This window comes from Euleptes europaea, chromosome 2 (assembly GCF_029931775.1).
Source record: "Euleptes europaea isolate rEulEur1 chromosome 2, rEulEur1.hap1, whole genome shotgun sequence".
Lineage (NCBI taxonomy): Eukaryota > Metazoa > Chordata > Lepidosauria > Squamata > Sphaerodactylidae > Euleptes > Euleptes europaea.
The window spans coordinates 105,953,530-105,966,393 of record NC_079313.1 but is presented as its reverse complement, the minus strand read 5'-3'; the positions used below and the strand labels follow the sequence as shown (position 1 = coordinate 105,966,393).

Here is a 12,864-nt window from a genome sequence, read left to right as displayed (position 1 = left end):
AGCGTTTAAACGTGGGGGGCCCAGGGACGAAGAGAACATCCGCACCGCCGTCGTGCATTCTCTGGACAGAGAGATGAAAGCGGTTCTCGACCGGCGGGACCTGTCCGAGCGTGAAAAGGCACGGCTCTACGGATCCCTGCTCCAGAAATATCTAGGGCACGTCAGAGCGGGGGAGGAAGAAAAAACACAACTGAACCTTTATTTCCCCCCGCCGCCCGAGACGCCGCCCGGCCCCGAGCCCGAGCCCCCCCAAAAGACCGACGGCGTGGCGGCGGAACTGCTGGAGAACCTCCCAGCCCGGTACAGAGCGGGGGCCCACGTCCTGCTGAAGAAACTGGGGCAGAACAGCAAGACGGCCACCTGGGATCAGAAAGGAACTTTTGTTTATAAAAGCAAGCCAGTGGCCGGCACCAACCTGTTTGACCTCGTCAGGACGGTGACCCAGAACCACGCCCCACCCACCACCAGCCTGCCGACGGGCATGGATCTGTTTCTGAGAGCTCTGGCCGAGCTGAACGTGCCGACGACCGTGGCCGGGAACTCAACCGTCAGGACGATGTTGGATTCGCTGAAAAGGTCCCCCCCAACCCCGGCTTCGAAGAAGGCCCCTCTCGTATCGACTAAGAAACGAACGGTCACTCCCCTCTATACCCCTTCTAAAAAGAAAAATGGGAAAGAACGGCCTCTATGGCTGACCGTTTAATAAAATCTTTTTTAAAAAAACCCAACCGTCATCACGGTCTCTTTTTTATTTGAAAACAAAACACGCACGCCAGGCTTCGTTTTTTAAAAAAAACACTTTATTATTATTAGAACCGGCAAGAAACACAGGCCTGAACAGGCGCGTACGTGCTTTGTAAAGTTCTCCTCCTCCTGCGGGGGGTTATTTTTTTCACAAAATTCACAACCAGCCGGTCGTTTTGCAGGGGGTCGACCGAATACATCTCCACCACGGAATCGAAGGGCTCTCCACGGCAGCGCTGATGGAGGAAAAACAGGCAGTGGTGCCCGCAGGTGGCGGACGTCAGGCTTTGGAGGCCGTGCCGCTGGAAGCGGATCTCCTCCGCGTTTCTTTTCAGAAAAGCCATGATGTTTCGTGGGAAGAGGGGGCTGGAGGGGGGGTTGCCGTAAGAGTCAAAAAACTCGCCGCGGCGGCGGTCGGGGAGATGGATGGCTAGCCAGTGTTCGCCCGGTAGAGTGTGGGGGTGGGTGTTGACCACTAGAGAGACGGGTCGGCGGAGCAGTCTTTTAGCCGGCAGCCGGTCGCAAGGGAAGACCCCCGCGAAGGATTTTCGCGTGTGAGGGTCGGCCAGCAAGGCCCTCGTCAGCTGCAGCGTGTCCATGCTACATGTAGTCAAAGAGGACGTTGCGGTTGTGGTTGATCTCGACCACGTTATCGAACACCCCGTACACGATCAGGTTGACCGTGTGGGCCAGAGCGTCGGCGAAGCGGATTTCGGCCCTCAGGTTCCCCGTCTTGATCAGAGAGTAATGGTCGGAGCACTCCTGATCGGGCGTCAGGTCGAAGGCAAACAACGTGTACCCCTTCGCAAACCCGTCCCTGTTGATCAGGAGAGGCCGGTCCTGCAGATGCTTCCCGGCCGTCTGCACCAGGTTCATGTATTCCCTGACGCAGTTCCCGTTCGGAAAGTCGGGCTGGAAGGGTTTGGCGGGCACTTGCTCCCCGTCCACGTACAACGCCACAAAGTTAATGTTGTAATGTTTGAAGTTGAAGGGGTTTTTGTTGAAAGCCCCGCTGAAAGCGTCGTTGTCCACCAGGCCCATCACCACCATCTTGGGGAGCTGGCCCAGGAAGAGGTTATCCTGGTTGCTCACGCGGGTGCCGGCCGCGATGCTGAACACCTTCATGGCGACTCTGTCCACGGGGTATTTGGCCGTAGAGGACAGCAGGGCTTCGGCGTGGGCCAGCCGGATGCTCAGGGCCACTTTCACCTTTTTTACAAAGAGGGAGGCGGATAGGATCACGAGTTTGTAGTGGTCGACCTGACCGTGGCTGATGAGGCAGAAAGCATCCTTGCTGCGAGTCAGCTTGATTTTCACATCGACCCCGTTCAGGAGGAGTTTCTCCTGGAAAAAAATGTCGGCGTGCAGGTTCCCCAGAAGCTCGAGCTTCTTGCTCTCGGCGGTCAGAGCGGCCCTCTGCTTAAAGCCCTCGTTGGGGCCGTCCAGAGCGGTGTTCTCGAGGTGCCCCGGGGTGTCTTTGTAAAACAACCCCGGGGAAAACTGCGTCGCCAAGGTTTCGCCGCTGTAGTTGAGCACCCCCTCGATGAACGCCCTGTAAGGGTAACAGTTGCTGCTTTGGCTGACCAGGCGGTCCCCCACGGTCACGTCCAGCTGGCTGAAAAGGGAGGCGATGGGGTAGTTTGCCACCGCCACGCGGGCATCGCGGGGGATGTTCGTCCCGTCTTCCAGGACGATTTTACAGCTGACGTACAGAAGGGTGTTATTCAAGTCCAGATAATCTTCCCCGTGCCCGGTTATAAAAAACTCCACGGGCGAGCCCGCCGTCAGAGCCGAGAGGGGGGGTACTTCCACGTACGTGCTTTTCTCGATACACGTCTGGGTGGGGGCTAGCAGGAAGAGGTCGAGCTCCGACTTGGTGCACTCGGCGGAGCCGCAGTGGACGAAGGCCATTTTTTTTTTACACGGATTGTTTTTTTGTTATAAGACGTCGGCTAGGTCGCCGTGCGGAGGGCTCTTCGCGCCCTTCTTCTTGTTCTTCTTCTTCTTCTTCTTCTCCGCCCCCTTGTTCTGGCCGGCGCGCTTCCTTCCGCTCCTCTGCTCCTTGGCGGCGGGGCGTACTCTTTTAAGAGGCGACGGGGGGCCGCTACGGGTCCTCGAGGCTTTCCTTTTCAATCCGCCCCTTCTCGGAAGGTACATCATCCCCCAGCCTTCCTGTGGCGCGATTTTATTCAGAGCGGCCTGAGACACCCGACCCACCACGTCTTTGGCGAAATGACGCGCCGCCGTTTTCACGTGCGGTTTGGCGATCTCCAACCCCCTTCTCAAAAGTGGCACGGCCATTCGAAAAAGCCGCTTAAAAATTCCCCCCACGCCGCGGCCGTACATCACCGGCGCCCCTTGAAAGCCGGGGAGGCCGTACCCGGCCTGGGCTTGATAATAGCCCCTGAACAGCCGGGGGTCCCCGTACTCTTTGACGATCACCATTTCTTCCGAGGCCTGAGATGCAGTTTAAGCACCGTTTTTCCATAGCGAAACAGAACGTTCTTATTCCGATCGTTCTTTATTTCGATGTGAACCGTCTCGATGTGATGCTTGCTGATCGGGATATAATGTGGCCGGTCGTACGTCACCGTGATAGAATCGTGAACCTTTCCCTGCACGGGCACGCAGCGCAGAAGGGGGACCGACGCGTCCCCCACCCTCTGATATTCTACGATATCGGAGTACACGTACAGCGTATTAACCCCCCCCCCGTGATATCGCAGCAGTGTTCGAGTTTTTTAATGGGCTTGTCAGGGGGGGCCCCCATCACGTAAGCTAATTCTTTGCTCATCGTGACCTCGTACATATCGTCCCCTTTAAAGCGTAACATGGCCGCCGAGGGATCGTAATAGAAAAACATCTGGGGGTGCGTCTTGGCCTGCTCCCTGACGGCTTTATCCATCAACTCGACGATGCTTTGAAGGGTGGCGTAATACCCCTGTTTCACCCGATACTGGAAAGTGATCGCTCCGCGGCTGACCCAGAACGCGGCAGGCCAATCGAAAGTGTACCAGTTGTGCGGATACTGGATTTCCACCAGGCCCACTTCCCATTCCCCTCGCAGGTCCAGGGGCTTAGCCAGGCGCACGGTGAAAGAAGAGTTGGTGTTTTCGGGAAAGAGCTCCTTGGAGGCGTTGCTGGGGAGGGTGATGTAGAACCCCTCATCTTCCATCCTGCTCTACCACGTCTTCCGCGGGCACCCAACTGTTGAATTTAGCGGGCCAGCCCCTCCACTTCACCAAGAAAAACTCTCCTCGTTTATCGCGGCGGGTCTTTATAATTTTCTCGATCCTAAACACCCTGTCTCGCCAGCGGCTGACTTTCTGCAGCTCCTCGGTGTAAAACCCGCCCGTGATCGGTTCCTCGTCAAAATCGGTCAGACGATACACCGGTCGCCTCCCCCTCTCGAACACGTCGTCGACGATAAAAATTTCATCGGTGAACGACTGCTCGTACCCCTTCTCGAAAAAGCCCTTTGTTTTAGAAACCCTGACGCGGTCTCCCTTCCCGAACGAGCGTTTGGCGGGCTTCGGGCGAGCCTGCGAGTCCGCGCCGTACACGGTGCGCCACACGGCTAGAGAGTTGGAGGGGGTGACGTCCGCTGGGCGGGACCGAATAGTTCTGTGGAAACTCCCGTTGTAGCTTTTAAGGAGGTCGGGGAGGACGTCTATGTACTTGAAAGTATTGCGGGCCGTGAAATACCTCCACATTTTACCCTTTAAGGTTCTGTTAAACCTTTCCACCACCGACGCCTTCACCTCGTTGTTGGTGACAAAGTGTTGAACCCCGTGCCGTTTTAACACGCCGGCGACGTGTTTGTTTAGAAACTCCTTCCCCCTGTCGGTCTGCAGTTTTTTAGGGGCGCGCCCTTCGGCGAAGATGTTTTGAAAAGCCCTCGCCACCTCCGGCCCCGTCTTGTCTCTCAGAGCCACCCCCCACCCGTATTTCGAAAGGATATCGACCGTCGTTAAAATGTACTTGTACCCCCCGTTGTACTCGGCGTATTTCTGCATGTCCACCAGATCGCTCTGCCATTGTTCATCGATATCCCCCACCACCACCCTGTTTCTTTCAAAATGCACCCTGGCCGGTTTGTGCAAGACGTAAGCATCCTGATCCGCCAGCCAGGCTTCGGCCCCTTTTCTACCCCGCACGTACCCCTTCTTAGAAGCCGCCCTGAAAAGCGCTTCGGCCCCCCCGAAGCTCCCCTCTTCACCGGGCTGGTAGTAAATTTTTTTCAGGATAGCATCCTGCCGAGTCATGACGCCGCAATCTTTCGTGGTCCCAATGAAAAAGTAATTTTTATTAGACAGCTTTATAGACAAAACACAGGCGCTTTTTCCCCACACCCCTCCTCCTCATTTTATTTCTCAGCTCCTTCCCCGGCCTTCGGGTCCGTCTTCTTCTTCATCCCCAGCACCACCTCTCGCATGTCTGATTTGAGGAGATCAATCAGCTCTGACTCCTTGATCTCAAACACGTCCACATCTTTCAAGCATTGGTCAGCCTCGTCGGCCTCCCCCGAATTCAACTCTTGAAACACACGGGTTAAAGCGCATCGGTGACAGCACAAGGGGTTCAGTTCCGCGGTGACTCTCTTCGCCAGGCATCCGTAATGTACGAGTTTTGACCACACCTGCGTTGAAAAAAACAGAAAAAAACTTTGTTCAGCGAGCGTGTCGCCGTCACGGCCTTCGCAGACGGGGACTCGGGAGGTCTACTTACCCCAGGGAATAATTCCTGCACGCAGGGGCGCCGTTCCGCTTCCTCTTCGTCCTCGGGGGGTTCGGGTGTCCCCTGTCGTGAGGGCGGGGGTTCTACCGCCTCTCCTTCACCCTCGTCCGCCGTCAGGTGGCCCGAATCCGATGATTCCTCGCCGTACGAGGCCTGTTCGGTCTTCCATCTCACTTCATCCTCCGACTCTTCAGAGTCCGAGGAGAAGGTCGCATCGAGTCGATTCGGAGCCTCTCCTTTCGAGATGACGGTTGACTCTTTCATAGCCTTTTCGGCGGCCTCGGCCTGTCAAAAACAGAAAAATTCAAAAACACAAAGCCACGTCAGTCTCACAGCTGTTCAGACACGTGGTTCAGACCCTTCCAGGTCCTCCAAATACTTACGCGGAGCGCCTTCCACCGCCTGTAGTCGGCATATCCCACGCTGGTAGCCGGGTCGTAAAAGGCGATATAGTCACAATAGCCACAACAGTCCGTGCGGACTTCCCCCAGTGCAGCAGACACAATTTGGGTAAAAACAGACCAGGGGACTTTTCCCTCGTTCAGCTAGGAGAGAAGAACACAGTGGCGCTTTTCCTCTACACAGCCACACCGGGGGTTCTTTCCCTCGGACCCTCTATCGGCCTTATACTCACCCCTTGTACAAGAGAACGGATACACTCCGGACGGTCGTCATCAGGTTCCTTCGAATCGGGGACCTCGTTGACCTTTGAACGGGGCAACGGCACGTCCATTTCTTCATAAATCTGCTCCTCTTCCCGTTGAGCCGGTGGCACCTGTGCGTCCATTTCTTCATAAATCGGCTCCTCTTCCGCCTTAGCCTGTACCCCTGGCAGCGCTAGAGTTGTAGGGCGCATTTCTAAATAAACGTTGTTTTTATCCTCCGTAGCACAATGAGAGATGCAGAAGCACTTGAGCATGCCGTGGAAGGAAGGCCGCCCGAACCATCCTTTTTAAACCCGCTCGCCGGGTCTCCCACCCCGCCTCCAGTTTTTTTCCCCCGGGGCCCCCCTCCGCGGCTCGGGCCGCACCCCGCTCCGCCCCCGCGCGCTTCGGAGGCCCTCTCACCCCGAGCCGCGCCTCCCGCCCCGTGTCAGACTCTCGTGTGTTGTGTTTTCGATAGGGGGCGCTTTTTGCGCCCCCTTCCTCCCTGCCACCCCGCAGACCCGCGGGGGTCACAGATCCGACACCCCCTCAACCGGACGCACGCGGGGATAGGTCACACGCCCCCCTCCCGCTGACACATGTGCGGGGAGAGCGTCCCCCTGTGGTCGTTGGCTAAACCCGCTCGGAACGCCACAAAAATCGGCAGGGCGGCCAGGCTCGCCGTCCCTGACCACCGTGGCGAAGCTCGGCGCTCCGTCCGGTTCTCTCTACGAGTTGGGTCAGAAAGGCCCGCCCTGCAAGGTTGGCGTGAAGTGGTTGGCGTGAAGTGCCCCGTGGGGGCAGATACAGAGGGGGTATTTGTGTATGCTTTGTTCACGTGTGGGAGCCCCTCCTGCCTACGGCTAAAAGGGGAAAAAAAGTTTAAGAAAGTTTACTTTCACGTCTGCATCCCTGCCCGCTCTGTTGGGTCAGCATGTGAACAGACTGCCGGTCTGGGTGGGCCTGGGTCTGATCCAGCAGGGTCTTTCTTACGTTCTAAGCAAACAGGAGTCATCCAGCCCCTGTTTCGTCTTGTTTGTAAAGGAGTAAAGAAAAAACAACTTTAAAAAGAGCAGGGGGGTTTGAGTGGGAAGGGAGAAGGGAACTGACGGCTGGCTTAGTTTTTTCTCCAGCTCACTGCTAAAAAACAGGAAGTCGGTTGTCCTTGAGATAAGCGTGCCTGTGTGCCCTGAGAGAAATCAAACACACACACACACACACACATTTTTAACGTAGTTGTTCTGGCTGGTTTTTGACCTGTCTGGGGTGTGGTGTGTGTGTGTGTGTGTGTGGGGGGGGTGATCAGTCCCTCCTCCCCCTCCTTTCTCCATCCACTCTCCCCCTCCTTTCTCTCACCACTCTCCCACATGTTTTAGCCATCCTCCAATCCTATTCTCTTAAAGCTGTACCAGGTGGGTAGGGAGCAGTCTCCGCCCCTCTTTGTTGTATAGACGGCTGGAGGAGCGCGCCTTTTAACTTTTCTTTCTGCCGTGAATGCTCTGGAGGGGTAAGGTCGTTAAACACCAGAGCACTAGTAAACAGGGGTCAGACCCCCAAAAAACAACTTTAAAAAGTTTGAGAAAAAGGTAGTTTTCTCTGTAAACTTTCCTGACTGCCTGCCGGGGGGGGGGGGTTCAGTGAGGTTGGGGGATGGTCTCCCCTCTGCGTGAGGTGTTTTTTTAAAAAGCCACACAAGCGGGCAAAAGCCAGCCCACTGCTCGGTCTCTCTCAGGGGCTGGGGGGTGGCTGGGTGTCTGTGGGAGTGTTTTGCTTGTGTGCTGATTTCTCTCTCTCTCTCTCTCTCTCTGTTCAAACGACGCTTTTCTGCACTACCGGGGGTGTTCTGTAAAAAACTCCCCTCCCCCTCTCCGTGTGTCTGCTGAGTGGTAAAACTGGTTTGTCAGCTTCTCTGCGCTCTTTCCTGACTGCCTGCCGGGGGGAAGTTTCTCCAGAGGGGCCCCGTTTCAGGCTCCCTGCTGTTCTTGCCATAGAAGGTGCAAGATAAGGACAGAGCCTGCCTCTCTCTCTCTCTCTCTCTCTCTCTTAAGATCTTTTTTTCAGACTTTGCCTGCGATGGCCAGAAACTAGGGCTTAGAAAGTAGCTTGCTTGTTTTCTGGGGGGGGGGGAAGCTGCAGGAGCTTATGCAAGGAGGGGGGAAAAGTTTGTTGTTTTTGCCTGCCAGCCTGCAGGGGCTAAACAGCACACTCTGAGCTTACCGGAGATGTAGAACCCCCCCAGACTCTGGGGGAAACCCTCCTGCCTGCTTACTCCCTGTACAGAGAGCTTTTTTTGCCGTTTGTAGTCACAATCTCGCAATCTCTGGCTGCTCGGATGTGGGGAGGGGATACCACTCCCCCCCCTGGACTAGCCTATCAAATTCTTAAAGCCAGATCAGGTGTTAGAACGGAGGGTTTTCCAAAATACCAGCCCCTCCCCTTCGTTGCATAGGCTGGGGGCAGACGGTTTCTTGCTTTCTTTTCTGTCGTGAGAGCTCTGCTGGTGAGAACTGTTAAAAAAGCAAAGCGATATACCTATTCTCTCTCTCTCTCTCTCTCTCTCTCTCTCTCTCTCTCTTAAGATCCTTTTTGGCTCTCTGTGCTAAACGTGGCTGGGTGGCTGGTTTCTCTGTCTAGGGGCTGGGGGTGTTGGGTAGATAGGAGAGAGAAGATGTCTCTCCCCGTGGGACTAGTCTCTGGGGCGCGGCTTTTTAACTTTTTCTTTCTGTAGGAATGGGCTGTGGGGGTTTTAACTTTTCCTGCAGCCTTACACCCCGCTCTCTCTAAGCTTTTGTTTTACACAATCCTGGTTATTGCCCCTCCTAGTTAAAAAAAAACCACTTGTTTGGGAATCTCCTACCTGGAGGTGGCAAGGGGTTGAAAAACCACTCGGAGGGGCTTTACACACCCTACGATTGGGGGAAAAAACGCTCAGCCCTTTTAACATAATGTCTGCATAAGCACTCTTTTAGCACAGACTTCTCCACCCTTTTTTTCTCATAAAAAATAAAAAATGGTGTTTTCTTAAAAAACACTCTTCTCTAGCACGCGGGCCTCCGGTGGTCAGACTCGGTAACGCGCTCTCAGACTAATACACTAGAATGAACACCTCTCTCTGGTTCTTAAAGAGAATGGCTCGGTCACACACTCACATACACACACGCCTGGTCACGCAGACACACACACAGGGCTCTCCTGCAATTTTTGGCAGGTGGTGTGTGATAAAAGCTCCCCATTACAGTACTACTTATTTGGTCTGAGCTGACCCTTCCTTTACCTTCCCGTTGGGGTGTCCAATGGCCTGCTCTTCCTCAGTCCTCCCAGCATGCGATGCCACTTCTGTCCATGCATACAGGGGACCTGATTATGTGCAATAGGGCTTCAGCTTGACGTCTGTATTGCAGCATGCCTAGTTCAGCATTGGCATGTACAGCAGGAGTAAAAGTCTGATAGGCAGAGTGAGCGCCCCAGCCATGAGATTGCGGCACAGCTCGTCAGCCTGGCTCAGTCATCGCTAATGCAGCCTGTACAATGAAAGCACTCTGCATGTAGCAATTAATCAGTCTACACAATTATCTCGCTAATTAGCTCTGAACATCTTGAATTTTGGCTAACGTCCCTGCCATCATGTAAATTATATCTGCTTCCCTAGCAGTTAGAGATTCTAGGATAGTGCAAGTTATTTTGAACTAAATTTTGACGCTGTCTTCTGTTGTGGAGATATGCACCTTTTTATGGGAAGTGCTGTGGCTGATGGCACATGTGCTATGCATTCAGAAGGGCCTGCCTCCAGTCCCCAGGATCTCAAGTAGTAGATGCTAGGAAGCATCTTTCTCAGCCTGACAGCCTGGCTGTCAGTAGGTAATACTGAGGTAGGTGGACCGGTGATCTGACCAGGCATAAGGCAGCATTTATTAATGAGATTAAGATGGTAAAGTGCTTTGCACGTTAAAATAACAAGATTTAATGTGTGAGACTCAATGCATATCCCCAGTATCAATGTCAGTGATGAATGAAGAAGTATCCAAGGGAAATGAAACATGCATTTGCCCACCCTATCAATGAAATTACAAATGTAGAGAGACATGTCAGGTCTCCAAGCTCAGCAAAATTAAGTGGTGTAGCCAAAGATGAATGTTTTAAAGTGATGCCCACTGGTTTCTTGCATAGCTAAGATGCTAGAATATTTGCATGTTGCCTGTTTTATCCTCTCCAATTACAGCATACTCAAAGCACGCTGAAAGGGATAGAGACAGATAATCTTCAGGCAGCAGGATGCAGTTAGAAAGAAAGGATCACAGTGTGTGAACTCATACTACTGAAACCTCCGGTCTATAGATTCTGCAAGTTTTGTAGGGCTTAAAAATCTGCATACTACTGAAACCTCTGATCTATAGGTTCTACAACATTTGTAGGGCTTAAAAATCTTCCAAGGAAAACTGCACGTTATTTAATGTATTTATTTACGTTATTTATGGTCTGCTTTTTTCACTGAGACTCAAGGCAGATTATTAAGGAGATACGTGATTAGAATCCCCCAGTGCCAAAAGTCATTGTGTGGGGAGTAATCTAGATCATGCCTGTGATGCAAGAGAGGATTAATACATCTCTCAATGTTGTTTTCGCAATTTGAATCCCCCTCCAGTTATTTGCCCCATCTAGGGACACGATGTAAGTATCCATAGGTCCTTGTGTGCTACATTCCCACACCCCATGCTGCTGCCTTGAGAGGCTGCTCTTAGCACTTTGAAAAACCCACAGGTGAGTTGACCACAAATCTCCCACAATCATCTAGTTTGGACCCTAGATGTGACAAAAGGACAAAAGAAATGTATGGACATTGAATAAAATGGGAATGCTCTTAAAAGCTATTCCCTATCTTTCCCAATGTTATATTTTGTAATGATCACTATGGAGCCAGGTTATGGAAAGGTTGGGTTGGAAGTGGAAAATCCACCTGACCCACAAACGCAAACTGGTAGGAAACATATTCTGGTCATGGCTCATTCTTGAAAACTCCAAATGGATTTTTGATTCCAACATAATATTTTCTATGTGTATTCTCCTCTGATTCCTAGGGACCAAACAATATTTGGTTGGATCCTGTGGATCTGTTCCCCTGGTGGAAGCGTCTTCCTCCTATGCAAGAAGCCTTCCCTATACAAGAGGTTCTTCTGCTGATGGAAGAAGCACCTATTGTGCCGGGAAAAGCATCTCTGCTAGCTGAATGGATCTGCGGGATCCAACCCTCCTATGTTGGAGCTCCTTGTGGAATATTAATCACATATATTAAATCTTCTTCTACCCAATGGACCTCAACTGTTCGTTTAGACTTATCTGTGTGGAAATCTAAGCACATAGACATTACTAAGGATGACTGTGGTCAGCTTTAGTTTATTTTAGCCTTCTGGATATGTGAAGGCCACAGCTATGAGCAAAATCTTTTCCTGGACAATAGAATTCTAAATATACTGAAAATTCATGGTCTTCCTCTCAGGCAAATGCTATATATTAAAATGTGTAAATTACTTCTTTACAATGACCATTGGATTGCTCTCATTGGGCTTAGCTATTAAGGCATGCAACCTGTACAAGTGATAGTAAAGTAGTAAGCTAGTAACATTTTCTTGCAGCAGTGCTGAGTAAACAGGAAGCAAGTTACAAGCTGATTCATTATTCATTTAGGTCTTCAGATTTTTGTCATTCACTGAGCTCAGCTGCCAGCTCCAGTGTTGTTAAGAATTTTATAGTTCTATGTGATTATGGCAACAAAAAAGCACACCTGGTGATACTCTCCCTTCATGAAGGACTTAAGAGGTGCAAGAGTCTTCTTGGGTTTGTGGAGCGGGTGAAACTGGCAAGAAAGGTTTCCAAAGGTACCTTCGATTAAATATGGCTTTAAGCATTGAGTGCTTTGAGACTTAGGCTCCATAGGAAAGTGTTTGATAGGAGCTCGTGCCCATTTCTCCTGCGTCATCGTGACTGAGGAAGAATGGTTTGAAAAGGATCTTTTGAAGCTGGCTGCTCCTATTTGCACTCACTTCACCAGTTGGACTTTGAATTCATATAGCACAGTGGATGGATTATTGTTTATTTATTGTGTACCTTTTCCATTACCACAATGTGTGCTAAAAATGATTTTCTGCCATGGAGCATGTTATAATGTATATTGAATGTTAGACTTGTTTGACTGTATAGCACCCCATGCAATTTGTAGATTCACAGTTTGCTATACAACTTTCTTATAGATTTCGCAAATTATCCACCTTGTGGATTTTTGTAATTTTGTATATTATTTTCATATTATGAGATTTTCATTACATAACTAATTGCAGCTTGGTCACCGTGCTGGTTCTTGTTTGGTTGCTCAACTATTCTCAGCACAAAAATTCTTGTTTTATTACCTGGAGGTTGGCAACCTTATTCATGACTCTAGTTGACCTTGCTTGGCCTTCCTCTTCCATAGTAACTTTCCTATTGTGGGAGGAACACGATGCTTTTTAAGCACCTGCCTGTCATCCTTTGATGCATTATTTGATACTTCTTCATAGAGAACACTAAACAAGGCAGCCAAAAACAGCATTTCTTAAAAAAAAAGGAAATAAAAGAGCTGGCCACAGGTGTTACTACTAAGCAGCAGGAAGGAGATTTAGAAGAGGCAGTGGGGCTACCAGGTAACAAATGTACAGGCAAAGAGGTTTGAGTTATTTAAACCTAATTTACCTTGTGTTTGCTGCTCCAA

General features: G+C 51.4%; 2 protein-coding genes across 2 annotated transcripts in view; one reads left to right on the top strand and one right to left on the bottom strand.

Moving 5' to 3' along the window:
• Positions 1-1,344: 1,344 nt before the first annotated feature.
• On the bottom strand, positions 1,345-2,655 carry LOC130473342 (uncharacterized protein F54H12.2-like). The gene has a single exon (XM_056844864.1). It carries the CDS (start codon positions 2,653-2,655, stop codon positions 1,345-1,347), a length of 1,311 nt encoding a protein of 436 aa, XP_056700842.1.
• A 4,069-nt stretch (positions 2,656-6,724) lies between these two features.
• Positions 6,725-12,864, top strand: part of NECAB3 (N-terminal EF-hand calcium binding protein 3) — a 97,069-nt gene continuing 90,929 nt past the window's right edge. The window contains exon 1 of the mRNA XM_056844863.1: positions 6,725-6,940. Coding sequence (XP_056700841.1) covers positions 6,725-6,940 — 216 coding nt within the window. The remainder of the gene's footprint in view (positions 6,941-12,864) is intronic.